Source organism: Hypanus sabinus, chromosome 18, assembly GCF_030144855.1.
Source record: "Hypanus sabinus isolate sHypSab1 chromosome 18, sHypSab1.hap1, whole genome shotgun sequence".
Classification (NCBI taxonomy): Eukaryota; Metazoa; Chordata; class Chondrichthyes; order Myliobatiformes; family Dasyatidae; genus Hypanus; species Hypanus sabinus.
Genome location: NC_082723.1, coordinates 59,253,717 through 59,267,403, shown reverse-complemented (window position 1 = coordinate 59,267,403; position 13,687 = coordinate 59,253,717). Strand labels below are relative to the sequence as shown.

The 13,687-nt window shown below is 42.8% G+C and overlaps 1 protein-coding gene across 4 annotated transcripts in view; it reads left to right on the top strand.

Moving 5' to 3' along the window:
• LOC132407656 (discoidin domain-containing receptor 2-like) overlaps positions 1 to 13,687 on the top strand; it is a 104,166-nt gene that overhangs the window by 41,739 nt on the left and 48,740 nt on the right. For 3 of the 4 annotated variants that reach the window (XM_059994454.1, XM_059994456.1, XM_059994455.1), the window contains exon 2: positions 5,944 to 6,081. In XM_059994454.1, the coding sequence (XP_059850437.1) occupies positions 6,018 to 6,081 (64 nt within the window). In that variant the 5' untranslated portion in view covers positions 5,944 to 6,017. Of the gene's footprint in view, positions 1 to 5,943; positions 6,082 to 8,481; positions 8,658 to 13,687 lie in introns of those variants that run through there. The other variant, XM_059994457.1, reaches the window with a different exon arrangement.

Genomic DNA, 13,687 nt, shown 5'->3' with positions numbered 1-13,687 from the left:
ACAAGTTCTACCAAGTGAATGTGTATGTTGGTAGAGGAAAAGTGTTTCAAGAAGAAGCGGAGGGCCTTCAGACTCTCCTGGTGTGGGATGGAAGTGTATGTCATGGTGAGCAGGGAAATGGAAGCTGTCAAATTTTCAGAGGTGTCGGAAGTGTCATCAAGGGGAAAAAGAATCAAATGGAAAATCAGAATCAGGTTATCACTGTTCTAAATGACTTGAAATTTGTTGTTTTGTTGCAGCAGTACAATGCAAAAACAACTACTGTAAATTATGTAATGAAATAATGAAGAAAAAGAGATTAATAATAATGGATTGTTCAAAAATCTGATGGCGGAAGGGAAAAAGGTGTTCCTAAATTGTCGACTGTGGATCTTTAGGCTCTGTGCCTCTTTCCCAATGGTGGAATGTCCTGGGATGGTGAAGGTCCTCTGAGATGGATGTTGCCCCTTTGAGGCACCACTTTTTGAAAGTGTTCTCGATGGCAAGGAAAGAAATCCCTGCGATGGAGCTGGCTGATTCTATAAACCTTCTGCAGCCTCTTGCAACCCTGTGCATTGGAGGTTCAATGCCAGGCTGTGATACATCTGGTCAGAATGCTTTCCTCCGTACATCTGTAGACATTTGTAAGGGTTAGTGTAGGATAGAAAGAAACAAGTTTAGTGAGGCAGGAACAGGGTGAAACAGTTGGTTTGCTCACACAGTCCTTGTGGATCTTGAGCAGAAGGTAAAAGATGTCTCTGCGTGGCAGGGAGACTAAAATGTTGGAAGCTGTGGAAGGAAGAATTCCTGAACAAGTAAGTTCTTCGATTGTGTGGCAGGCAATATTCTCATGTTCATTGGTGGAGTTCTGGTCCAGAGGAAGATATGAGGAGGTGATATTTGGTGTCTGTGAGGCAGTGGTCAGTTTGGCAGACTACAACAGCACACCATTATCAGCAAGTTTGATAATGTCTATTTCATCTACTTTGCCTCCAACTTTCCCCCGCCTTTAAATTCACTTGGTCCATTTCTGACACCTCTCTCCCGTTTCTCGATCTCTCTGTCTCCATCCCTCAAGTTAGAAAGTTATCTTTGATTGATATCTACTGATACCTTTTATAAACCTACTGACTCCCACAATTATCTTGACTATTTCTTCCCATCCTGTCACTTGTAAAAATGCCATTCTCAAATTCAGAATCAGGTTTAATATCACTGGCATATGGTCTGAAATTTGTTAGCTTTACGGTAGCAGCACAATGAAATACGTGATAAATAAATATAGAGAAAAAAAACTGAATTGTAGTAAGTATATACATGTCTATTAAATAGTCAATTAAGTAGTGCAAAATAACAAATAAAAAGTAGTTAGGTGGTGTTCAGGGGTTCAGTGTCCATTTAGAAATCAGATGGCAGAGGGGAAAAAGTTGTTCCTGAATCACTGAGTATGTGCCTTCAGGCTTCTGTACCTCTTTCCTGATGGGAACAATGAGAAGAGGGCATGTCCTGCATGGCGGTGGTCCTTAATGATGGATGCCCCTTTCTAAGGCAGCGCACCTTGAAGATGTATTGGACATTACAGAGGCAAAGATGACAGAGCTGACTGATTTTATAAGACTCTGCAACTCACTTCAATCTTGAGCAGTAGCACCCCCCCCCCCACCCAAACCAGGTGCTGATGCAGCCATTCAGAATGCTCTCCACAGTACAGTAGCAGTTTGTAGAAGAAATCCACTTTCTCAGTTCCTTCATCTCTTCGCATCTGTTTCCAGGATGAGGTGTCCCTTTCCAGAACATCAGAAGTGTCCTCCACCTTTAAAGAACAGCCTTTCTCTTTATTTACCATTGACGCTGCCCTCACCTGCATCTCTTCCATTTCCCGGACATCTGCCCTTAGCCGATCTTCCCACTGCCTTAATGGAGTTAGAACTCATTACCATGAGCCTCCGCATCCAGCACATCATGTCCCTCAACTTCCGCCAGCTTCAACGGGATCTTACCACCAAACGCATCTTTATCCCTCCTCACTCTTCACTTTCCTCGGGGATCATTCTCTCCATAGTTTCCTTGTCCACCTCCCCACTGATCTACCTCCTGGCACTTATCCCTGCAAGCAGAAATGCTATACATGCTCATTTCCCTCCTCTCTCACCACCATTCAGGGCCCCACACAGTTCTTCCAGGTGAGGCAACACTATACTTGCGAAGTGTTTCAGGGTTATCTCCTTTATCCAGTACTCCTGGTGTAGCCTTCTCTACATCAGTGAGACCTGATGTAGATTGGACGATTGCTTTGTCGACAGCCTTCGCTCCATCCATTTTAATTCCACTGCCCATTCCCATCCTGACATGTCAGTCCATGGCCACCTCTACTGCTACGATGAGCCACTCACAGCCTGGAGGAGCAACACCATCTGGGTAGCCTCCAACCTGACAGTATGAACATAAATTTCCCTAACTTACATTAATTTCTCTTCCCCTCTCTCCCTCCTCTCCTTTTCCATTCCCCTTTCTGGCTCCCCTCTTACCCCTTCTCTTCTCTTCACCTGCTTATCATCTCTCCTAGTTCCCCTTCGTCCTTCCCTTTCTCCAATGGTCCATTCTCTTCTCCTATCACATTCCTCCTTCCTCAGCCCTTTACCTTTTCCACCTATCACCTCTCAGCTTTTCATTTCATCCCCCCTCCCCCATTAGCCTGGCTTCACCTATTACCTTCTAGCTTGTCCTCCATCTTTTCCCCCACCTTCTTATTCTAGCTTCTTCCCTCTTCCTTTCCAGTCCTGATAAAGGGTTTCAGTCCAAAGCATCAACTGTTTATCGTTTCCATAGATGCTGCCTGACCTGCTGAGTTTCTTTAGCATTTTGTGTCTCGTGCATGTGCAGAGCTGGGCTGAGGAGTGGCAGATGAAGTTCTGTCTGGGAAAGTATAAGGTGATATACTTTTGGAGGCAGAATTCAAGGTTCATGGCAGGATTGCATCTTCCTTTTATTTCAACCGTGGTTCTGTAACTGTTGGAGTCTGCGATCTGCATTCTTGCAGTGTGTTTTCGGTCCGATTGAGCGATCTGGCGCTTTGCTGTCTTTGAGAGAGTTCCACGAGGCCGCAAGCAAAGCCAAGAATCCTGGAGATGGCGCGGGGCCACGATCAAATCCATTTCTCACGATTCTCGCCAATGGAAGCACCGAGGAAAATTTCAATCATCATACCCGGCAAGGTTTCAGTGCCATACAGCAGCCTCTCACTTGCTGCTGCTGGAGAAAGGTGGCTGCCTGTGGCGGTCTCTCTCTTGCCCGCTGCTCCCAGTTGGAATGTTCTTGCGTTCAAATGATCTCCCTCTCCCCCTCATCCCTCTCCTCCCCCTCATCCCCCTCTCTCTCACTCTCCTGCAACACTGTCAGAGGATTGCCGGAACAAGGTTAACCCGACCACTTTATGGAAGGTGGACTGAAACACATTTTTTATATGTTTCTAGTTTTTATGGTCTATATGGTTTGATTATGTGTTATATTCTGTGTTTTTTCACTTTTTTTGTTGCCATTTGCATGTTTTTTTTACACATGGGGGAGAGTTTTTTGAACAGGTTCCATGGTTCTTGTTTCGTGGCTGTCTGTGGGGAAAATGAACCTCAGGGTTGTATGTTGCATAAATACTTTGAACATAAGTGTACTTTCAATTCTTTGATTCTTAGCAGTGTGGAGGAACAGAGAGATGTTGGGGTCCAAGTCTGTAGATTTCTCAAAGTTTCTACACAAGTTGGTAGGGTGGTTAAGAAGGTAAATTGTGTGTTGAACTTCATTAGTTGAGTTCAAGAACAGTGAGGTAATGTGCGGTTCTATAAACTCTGGTTAGACCACACTTACATCATTTTATTCAGTTCTGGTCACCTCATTATAGGAAAGACGTGGAAGCTTCAGAGAGGGTGCAAAGGAGATTTGCCAGGAGGCTGCCTGGATTAGAAAACTTATCTTGTAAGGAAAGCTGAGCAAGCTGGAGATTTCCTCGTTGAGCAGAGAAGGAGGAGCGATAACGTGATAGAGGTGTGTAAGCTAACAAGCAGCATAGCTAGAGTGTTCAGCCAGAGTCTTTTTTCTAAGGTAGTATGAGAGATCCTACTTTTAAGGTGATTGGAGGAAAGTGTGGAGGGATGTCCGAGGTAGTTTTCTTTTGCACAGAGAGTGGTCAGTGCATGGAACAGACTGGCAGGGGTGGCGACAGAGGCAGATACATTAGGAACATTTAAGAAGCTCTTAGGTAGGCAAGTGCAGGAAAGAAAAATGGAGGCCTTTGTCAGAGGGAAGGTTAGATTGATCTTGGAGAAGGTTAAAAGGTCAGCACAAGACAATGGGCCAAAGAGCCTGTACCATGCTGTACTGTTCTGTGTTCTCTAAATGAGAGAGATGGTTAGTGTTCCCTGTCTGGGACCATTCATTGGAACTGAGGAAAGGAACAGGCCAGTCTAGGTAGCAGAGATGGTGGGGAAGAGCAGCGGGAACACCAGAAGAGATTTCTCTGGAACAGTGAAACAGTGTGGCAGTTCAGTGGCAGGTAAAATCCAATTAAGCACACTGGGCTTTCTCTGTGAAATGAAGAAATGTTGACATTGGAGGTGATCTAATTTAAACCTACATGATCCTGCAGAAATTTGGGCAGGATGGATCCTTCTAGGAACTGGTAGAGGTCATATATTCAGAATAAGAGGTAACCCACTTTAGGTACTGGAGGAGGAATCGTATCTGTGAACAGGAATCTTCCAGTTTTTTTTACATCCCATTGAAGTTTTGGAGGGTGAATAATTGAATCTGTTAAGGCCAAAATAACAAATGACAGTTGTGGGGACTAGGCAGGGAGAGCAACTGAGGCCAAGATCTGATCACCAGAAGTTACTAAATGGCTGAGCAGGCTTAATGGGCCAAATAGCCCACTCCTCCTTTGATTCTTTCTATTCTTGCATTCATTTAGCATGCATTGTTGACTTCCACACAATCCTTCACCAAATGACCATTCATGGCCATTAAATAAAGTACTGCTGCACAGCTATTAAGAGTGGTGAAGACTGAGGTCCCTGTGTTGAAACATAATGAGATGGATGGCAGACTTTGTTCAACTTCTGCATTGTGTTTACATTCCATTAAATCTGAGAAGGTCTAATTGTCTTGTGACTTTGTGACTCAACAGCTGAAATGCCTAAAACAGTCTGTGCATTTATGTGGAAGGAGACATTGGGGTTAACAGATTATTTAACTGAAAACTGAAGTATTGCCTGCTGACTTCATCCCAATGTATAAGCCAAGGTCTAGTCATTCTCCTTCGTAGTTGTTCAGGATTCATTGTGTAAAGTGCAGTTTAGCCCCGTCTATCTGTTCTGATTTCTGCTCTTCAGCGCAGATGGGACGAGTTGTGTTTTCATACATGAGCTGACCAATACCATCAAATTGGTCACGACCTTTTAGTTTGCGAGTGTTTTGGCCGAGAGAGAACGTGAAAGAGATGTTGAGGAATTTGTGGAGTGCTGCCAAGTCCATGCATGCACAGTGTTGACCAGAGTTATTACATCCATTGGTGAGTCAGGGGAGACTCGGGGCCTGGGCAACATAAACATCAACAGGATAAAAACAGAGCTTGTTATTGTATAGCTCCCTGGACGCAGACTCAAAGGCACCCTCGGGCTTCTTGCTCTTGGTTGATTTTCCTGGCAATTATTCCTTTCATTCCTTGCTATCTTATCCTGATTGTTCCCCTTCTGATGCTTCAACAGATAGTTCCCAATTTTCTTTTTATTTTCTCACTAATGCCTCAAAACACTCTTTTTGTCTTTCTGGCGTTACTAGTGACATTCCTAATTCATGATTAATCTCCGCAATCTGTTCCTGCGGATTAATCCATTGTTCATGTAGCCGGTGAAGATTGCATGGTTTATGTTGTCAGTGATTCCAATGTTTATTTTATTTCTTTTTCTTTTTCAGAGATGTAAACCTCCTTTGTAAGAACCTCCTTTGCTTGCAAAGCCATCTTCCCGAGCAGTGCCTTACTAACAAGAATGCTTTGGTGCTTCCTGTTGATACTTCATTACCTTGGGAATTCCAAAGCTCAAGTCAATCCTGGTAAGAAATTGTTGGGTCCATAATTATCATTCAGTTGATTTGAGGGATTTATTTAGCAAAGAGGTTTGCTGGTAACCTTGCGAGTGACTTTACTGGGCAGGAAGAGAATGTCCTCTCCCTAGTCAGTGCCTGATGGTGGCTGGGTGGTCCTAAAGTCGTGCTTAATCCATAAGACACAGGAGCATAATTAGGGCACTCAGACAATCAAGTCTGTTGTGCCATTCAATCACTCAAACCCATTCCCCTGCCTTCTCCCCATAACATTTTACTATCTTACTAATCAAGACCCCATCAAACTAAATATACCCAATGACTTGGCCTCCACAGCCATCTGTGGCATTGAATTCCACAGATTTACCACTCACTGACTAAATAAATTCCTCGTCATCTCTGTTCTAAAAGGAGATACTGTTACTCTGAAGTTGTTCCTTCTGGTCCTAGACTCTCCCACTACTGGAAACATTCATTCCCAATGTAACCCAGTTACTGACCCATAAACACTGATTAGCCTGTTGGGAATCTTTCTCCTGTTGTATTTCTTGCTAGCAATTGTGGTCTCTGGTAACATAAAGTCAGAATTAGATTTATTATTACTGACATATGATGTGAAATGTGTTGTTTTGCAGCAGCATATAGTGCAAAAACACAAAAAATTATAAATTGTAAAAATAATTAGTGCAAAAAAAGAGTAACAAGATACTCCGACAACAAGGGTCCGAGGAACGTGCAGAAATCAAATAGCAGATGGGAAAAAGCTGAATATTAAATTATTGAGTGCATGTCTTCAGACTCCTGTACCCCAATGGTTGTAACTAGAAGAAGGCGAGTCAGAGCAGCAGAGAAGGGAGAGAAGAGTTGCAAGACTTGTAGAAGCAATTGCAGCCTTTTGAAATTAATTTAGGGAATGTAGGCTGTTATGTATTGGTCAGCTGTAGAAGCTCAGAGAAAATGGTGAGCTCTGTGAGCCACAACTGAAAGAATCGCTGGGCAATATCAGTGAACAGTCAACAAATTTTTGAGGGATTACAGTCACAGCTGTAAAATCACAAAGTAATTTACAGCTTGGGCAAAGGCCCATGGCATAGATGCCACCTAAGGAAACTATTTTGGTAAATCACATTTCCCTGCTTTTGTTGGTTAGTGCACTTCATATGCTTAACGAGATGTTTTTTTAATTGTAACATGGGTTTCTGCTACACAATTCAGACAGTGAATTTCAGACTTCCACTGTTCTGAGTGAAAAGATTGTTTATCATCTCGCTTCTGTCATCCTCCCAATTACCCTGAATCCTTGTCAACCGAGGGACTGAACTGATGTGAAAGGGGGCTCTTTCTCTGAAGAATGCTAATGAATCTGTTAGATATTTGTCCAGTGATACCTAGGTTTTGGGTAGACTTTTCCAAAATTGTCCAGAAGGTTGAGAAAGTTACATCAGCACATATTGAGTTGCTATGATCTACTACGGTCATTTTAAGATAATTGCAATGGCCAAAGGACCAGCACTCGAACAGGGAACAGACCACATTAATTAATCGCCATGATAACTATTCACTGATTGAGGTCCTTCAGGAATGTTCTTGGTGCATAGCTGTTGTCAAATATACTCCCAAACATATTTTTACAAATAACACTTCAAGCCACATCTAGCTGAGATTGAATTCCTTCTCTAAAATGGATGTTTACAAGAACGCTATGGTTTCATGGTTGTCATCATTAACACTGAGTGATTTACTTAATGGAATTCTGCAGTTGCCGTGGTGGGATTTTGAACCCATGTCTCTAGGTCATTTGTCCAAACCTCTGGATTATTTCTGAATAATTATGCTTACAGAACTCTTACGCACTAAAATTGAGTTATACAAAGTGAGTGGACCAGGTAATTGTGTTAAAGAATATTAATTTTTTTGAAATAAAATTATTTTCAGCTGTATCAGTAAACTGCACTAAATTGCTTCCCTAAAATAAATTGATAGAATTTATATGTGGATTGACGCTAGCTTCCAGTGTGAAACCGAATGTATAATATTTTTTCATTTGAGTCTATCAGAGAAAGGAGGACATTTGGTCCTCCACATTTGTTCTGCTGTTTAAAATGTGTTTGTGTCTGATCTATGAACTAATCGTACATAATCTGTCCATGTCTCATATCACCTTGTATCTTTGGTTAACAAAAATCTATCAATCAGATTTAAAATTAACATTGAACCCGAACAAAAATGTCAAGTATGGAAGGTTCCAAGTTCCTCCTCCCTTTCTCTGTAGGTATTGCTGTTGAACGGTAAGGGAATGGTTAGAATCTTTATTCAGTGGTTCATTGCATGGGGGTTGTGTGGTGTGAATTTTACATTTCAGGCCTTGGGAGACTATTAACCAGTTTTGCTTCTGCTTCATTACCTGAGGAATTGTGAATGGAATCACAATCATCAGCAAAATTCCACACTTTTCATCAGTTGATCAAAGGGAGGTCTTTCATTGATGAAGCAGCTGAAGATGGTTGGACTTCGAACACTGCCCTGTGATGTCGTGGAACTGGAGTGATGTCCTTCAATAACTACAAGCTACTTCCTTGTGCAAGGTGTAACTTAAGCCTAAGAATTCTATCTTAGAAACATAGAAACATAGAAAATAGGTGCAAGAGTAGGCCAGTCGGCCCTTCGATCATTCAGTATGATCATGGCTGATCATCCAACGCAGAACCCTGTACCTGCTTTCTCTCCATACCCCCTGATCCCTTTAGCCACAAGGGCCATATCTAACTTCCTCTTAAATATAGCCAATGAACTGGCCTCAACTGTTTCCTGTGGCAGAGAATTCCACAGATTCACCACTCTCTGTGTGAAGATTTTCCTCATCTCGGTCCTAAAAGGCTTCCCCTTTATCCTTAAACTGTGACCCCTCGTTCTGGACTTCCCCAACGTCGGAAACAATCTTCCTGCATCTAGCCTGTCCAATCCCTTTAGAATTTTATATGTTTCAATAAGATCCCCCCTCAATCTTCTAAATTCCAGTGAGTATAAGCCTAGTCGATCCAGTCTTTCTTCATATGAAAGTCCTGCCATCCCAGGAATCAATCTGGTGAACCTTCTCTGTACTCCCTCTATGGCAAGAATGTCTTTCCTCAGATTAGGGGACCAAAACTGCACACAATACTCTAGGTGCGGTCTCACCAAGGCCTTGCACAACTGCAGTAGAACCTCCCTGCTCCTACACTCAAATCCTTTCGCTATGAATGCCAACATACCATTTGCCTTTTTCACTGCCTGCTGTACCTGCATGCCCACCTTCAATGACTGGTGTACAATGTCACCCAGGTCTCGTTGCATCTCCCCTTTTCCTAATCGGCCACCGTTCAGATAATAATCTGTTTTCCTGTTCTTGCAACCAAAGTGGATAACCTCACATTTATCCACATTAAATTGCATCTGCCATGAATTTGCCCACTCACCTAACCTATCCAAGTCACCCTGCATCCTCTTGGCATCCTCCTCATAGCTAACACTGCCGTCCAGCTTCGTGTCATCAGCAAACTTGGAGATGCTGCATTTAATTCCCTCGTCTAAATCATTAATATATATTGTAAACAACTGGGGTCCCAGCACTGAGCCTTGCGGTACCCCACTAGTCACTGCCTGCCATTCTGAAAAGATCCCGTTTACTCCCACTCTTTGTTTCCTGTCTGCCAACCAATTCTCTATCCACATCAATACCATACCCCCAATACCGTGTGCTTTAAATTTGCACACTAATCTCCTGTGTGGGACCTTGTCAAAAGCCTTTTGAAAATCTAAATATACCACATCTACTGGCTCTCCCCTATCCACTCTACTAGTTACATCTTCAAAAAATTTTATAAGATTCGTCAGACATGATTTTCCTTTCACAAATCCATGCTGACTTTGTCCGATGATTTCACCTCTTTCCAAATGTGCTGTTATCACATCTTTGATAACCAACTCTAGCATTTTCCCCACCACCGATGTCAGACTAACCAGTCTAAAATTCCCCGGTTTCTCTCTCCCTCCTTTTTTATAAAAAGTGGGGTTACATTAGCCACCCTCCAATCCTCAGGAACTAATCCAGAATTTAAGGAGTTTTGAAAAATTATCACTAATGCATCCACTATTTCTTGGGCTACTTCCTTAAGCACTCTGGGATGCAGACCATCTGGCCCTGGGGATTTATCTGCCTTTAATCCCTTCAATCTACCTAACACCACTTCCCTACTAACATGTATTTCCCTCAGTTCCTCCATCTCACTAGACCCTCGGTCCCTTACTATTTCCAGAAGATTATTTATGTCCTCCTCAGTGAAGACAGAACCAAAGTAGTTATTCAATTGGTCTGCCATGTCTTTGTTCCCTATGATCAATTCACCTGCTTCTGACTGTAAAGGACCTACCTTTGTCTTGACCAATCTTTTTCTTTTCACATATCTATAAAAGCTTTTACAGTGAGTTTTTATGTTCCCTGCCAGCTTTCTCTCATAATCTTTTTTCTCTTTCCTAATTAAGCCCTTTGTCCTCCTCTGCTGGTCTCTGAATTTCTCCCAGTCCTCAGGTGTGCCGCTTTTTTTTTGCTAATTTATATGTTTCTTCTTTGGACTTGATACTATCCCTAATTTCCCTTGTCAGCCACAGGTGCACTACCTTCCCTGGTTTATTCTTTTGCCAAACTGGGATGAACAATTGTTGTAGTTCATCCATGTGATCTTTAAATGCTTGCCATTGCATATCCACCGTCAACCCTTTAAGTATCATTAAGTATCTTAGCTAATTCACGTCTCATACCTTCAAAGTTACCCTTCTTTAAGTTCAGAACCTTTGTTTCTGAATTAACTAAGCCACTCTCCATCTTAATGAAGAATTCCACCATGTTATGGTCACTGTTACCCAAAGGGCCTCGCACGACAAGATTGCTAACTAACTCTTCCTCAATGCTCAATACCCAATCTAGAATGGCCTGCTCTCTAGTTGGTCCCTCGACATGTTGGTTCAGAAAACCATCCCGCATACATTCCAAGAAATCCTCTTCCTCAGCACCCTTACCAATTTGGTTCACCCAATCTATATGTAGATTGAGGTCACCCATTATAAATACTGTTCCTTTATTGCACGCTTTTCTAATTTCCTCTTTAATGCCATCCCCAACCTCACTACTACTGTTAGGTGGCCTGTACACAACTCCCACCAGCGTTTTCTGCCCCTTAGTGTTATGCAGCTCTACCCATATCGATTCCACATCCTCCAGGCTAATGTCCTTCCTTTCTATTGCGTTAATCTCCTCTCTAACCAGCAACGCTACCCCACCTCCTTTTCTTTCCTGTCTATCCCTCCTGAATATTGAATATCCCTGGATGTTGAGCTCCCATCCTTGGTCACCCTGGAGCCATGTCTCTGTGATCCCAACTATATCATATTCATTAATAACTATTTGCACATTCAATTCATCCACCTTGTTACAAATGCTCCTCGCATTGACACACAAAGCCTTCAGGCTTGTTTTTACAACACTCTTAGCCCTTATACAATTATGTTGAAAAGTGGCTGTTTTTGCTTTTTGCCCTGGATTCGCCTGCCTGCCACTTTTACTTTTCACCTTACTACTTTTTGCTTCTACCCTCATTTTACACCCCTCTGTCTCTCTGCACTTGTTCCCATCCCCCTGCCACATTAGTTTAAAGCCTCCTGAACAGCAGTAGCAAACGCTCCCCCTAGGACATTGGTTCCAGTGCAGCCCAGGTGCAGACCAGATCTTGTCTCTAACCTCTTTGCTTCCAAAGACAATCTGGTCTTTGGAACTTGGTACTTTGCTTGGACCATGTTTGGGCCAAGAATGTTAAGCTGAGTGGGTCAGGGCAAAACTCAAATTCATTGTCATGAATTGTAAAGAGTTGAGGCTCTACATGGATCTATGTGGCACACCAACCATTACATCTCATTAACTTGAAAAACCCATTCATGCCTGCTCTGTTAACTAGCCAGTGTTTTGTATGCAGCAGCACGTTACCTCTTGCACTATGTCCTTTGATTTGACAGATTATTGTTAGGTGTATGCTGTTGAATTGAATTGGTGAAAGGTGAAATGTTTAAGGGGGAACATGAGGGGGAACTTCTTCAGTCAGACGGCGGTGAGTGTGGAACGAGCTCCCATCAACATTTAACAGAAATATGGGTGGATACGTGGATAGGAGAGCTAAAGAATGGGTGCAGGTTGATGGGACTAGGCAGGTTAATATTCAGCACATCTAGATGGGCTGAAGGGCTTCTGTGCTGTAGTGTTCTATTTTCTTTATTGCTCTCTGCCTTGAAAGTTTCATTGCTTTGTAATAGTTTGATGGGGTGGTAATTGGCCATATTGGATTTGGCCAGATGTATCCAAGCTGTTTTCCTCATTACTGGCAAATTGCCAGTGATGTGACTCTTCTAAAAGTGCTTAGACACAAGCCAGCTGGTTCCAGAGCACAAACTTTCAGCACTTACAGCTGAATGCCTCAGATACATCTCATGTTTTCAGCTATGTCGCATCACTTGGGATAAATCAGACTGGTTCCAGAGCACAAACTTTCAGCACTTACAGCTGAATGCCTCAGATACATCTCATGTTTTCAGCTATGTCGCATCACTTGGGATAAATCAGACTGGTTACAGAGCACAAACTTTCAGCACTTACAGCTGAATGCCTCAGATACATCTCATGTTTTCAGCTATGTCGCATCACTTGGGATAAATCAGACTGGTTACAGATTGACTTCTGCCAGGGTGAGCTCAGGAGAATGCTGAGCACTTCTGAATGGACATACTTGCATATATTCTGGCCTCATCATTTGTAGATCGGTGTTTAGCTTGACCATTATTGAAGCTGGGATACTCAACAAGTCCCTGAGAGGTATTGGATACAGCAGACTGGCGGAGTTTTGATCAAATCTGTTGATTGTGGAATTGCTTAACTTTGTTGATTTCTTGTTGAATTCTCCATTGAGGTTATATATTGCAGCTTCAAGAATTGGCACTTCATTTTCAGGTGCATCTAGTGCAGCTCCCAGTGTTCAAGTTCAGGTTAGTCATTCAACCATATGCAGGAATACAGTGAAACAAAACAACTTTCTTGTGGGGCCAAGGTGCAATACCAGCAGACATATACAGCACCTGGCATGTACAATTATAATAGCAGAAAAACACTGTTAAAAAGTATATAAAATAATAATATTAAAGCTCAAATCACTGAGTGTCATGGCCTGTAGATTGTTGGTGCATGGATGTTGTCCCTGAGCAAGAACACACCCATCACAAGTGCAACCTTAGACGAGCGCAGTCCATCTTGTCTTCCTGGGAGCGAGTACTGGAGAGCAGCAACCATGGGACGGGCCAGCCCCAACCTAGTAAAGAATCCAGCAGCACACAGCCAGCTCTGGTGTCTCCTTCATCGGTGACCGCAACAGGCGACACCAAGGCATGAGGTCACACCCACGCAACAACCAAAGCAATGCGGCTCCCCCGCCATCAATCTTTCCAATGTGCCAGCGAGTCGGACTCGCAGTATTCTACATTACCAATTCCCCACAGGGCTTTGCAATCACAAGACAAATGTCCAAGCCTATCATTTCCA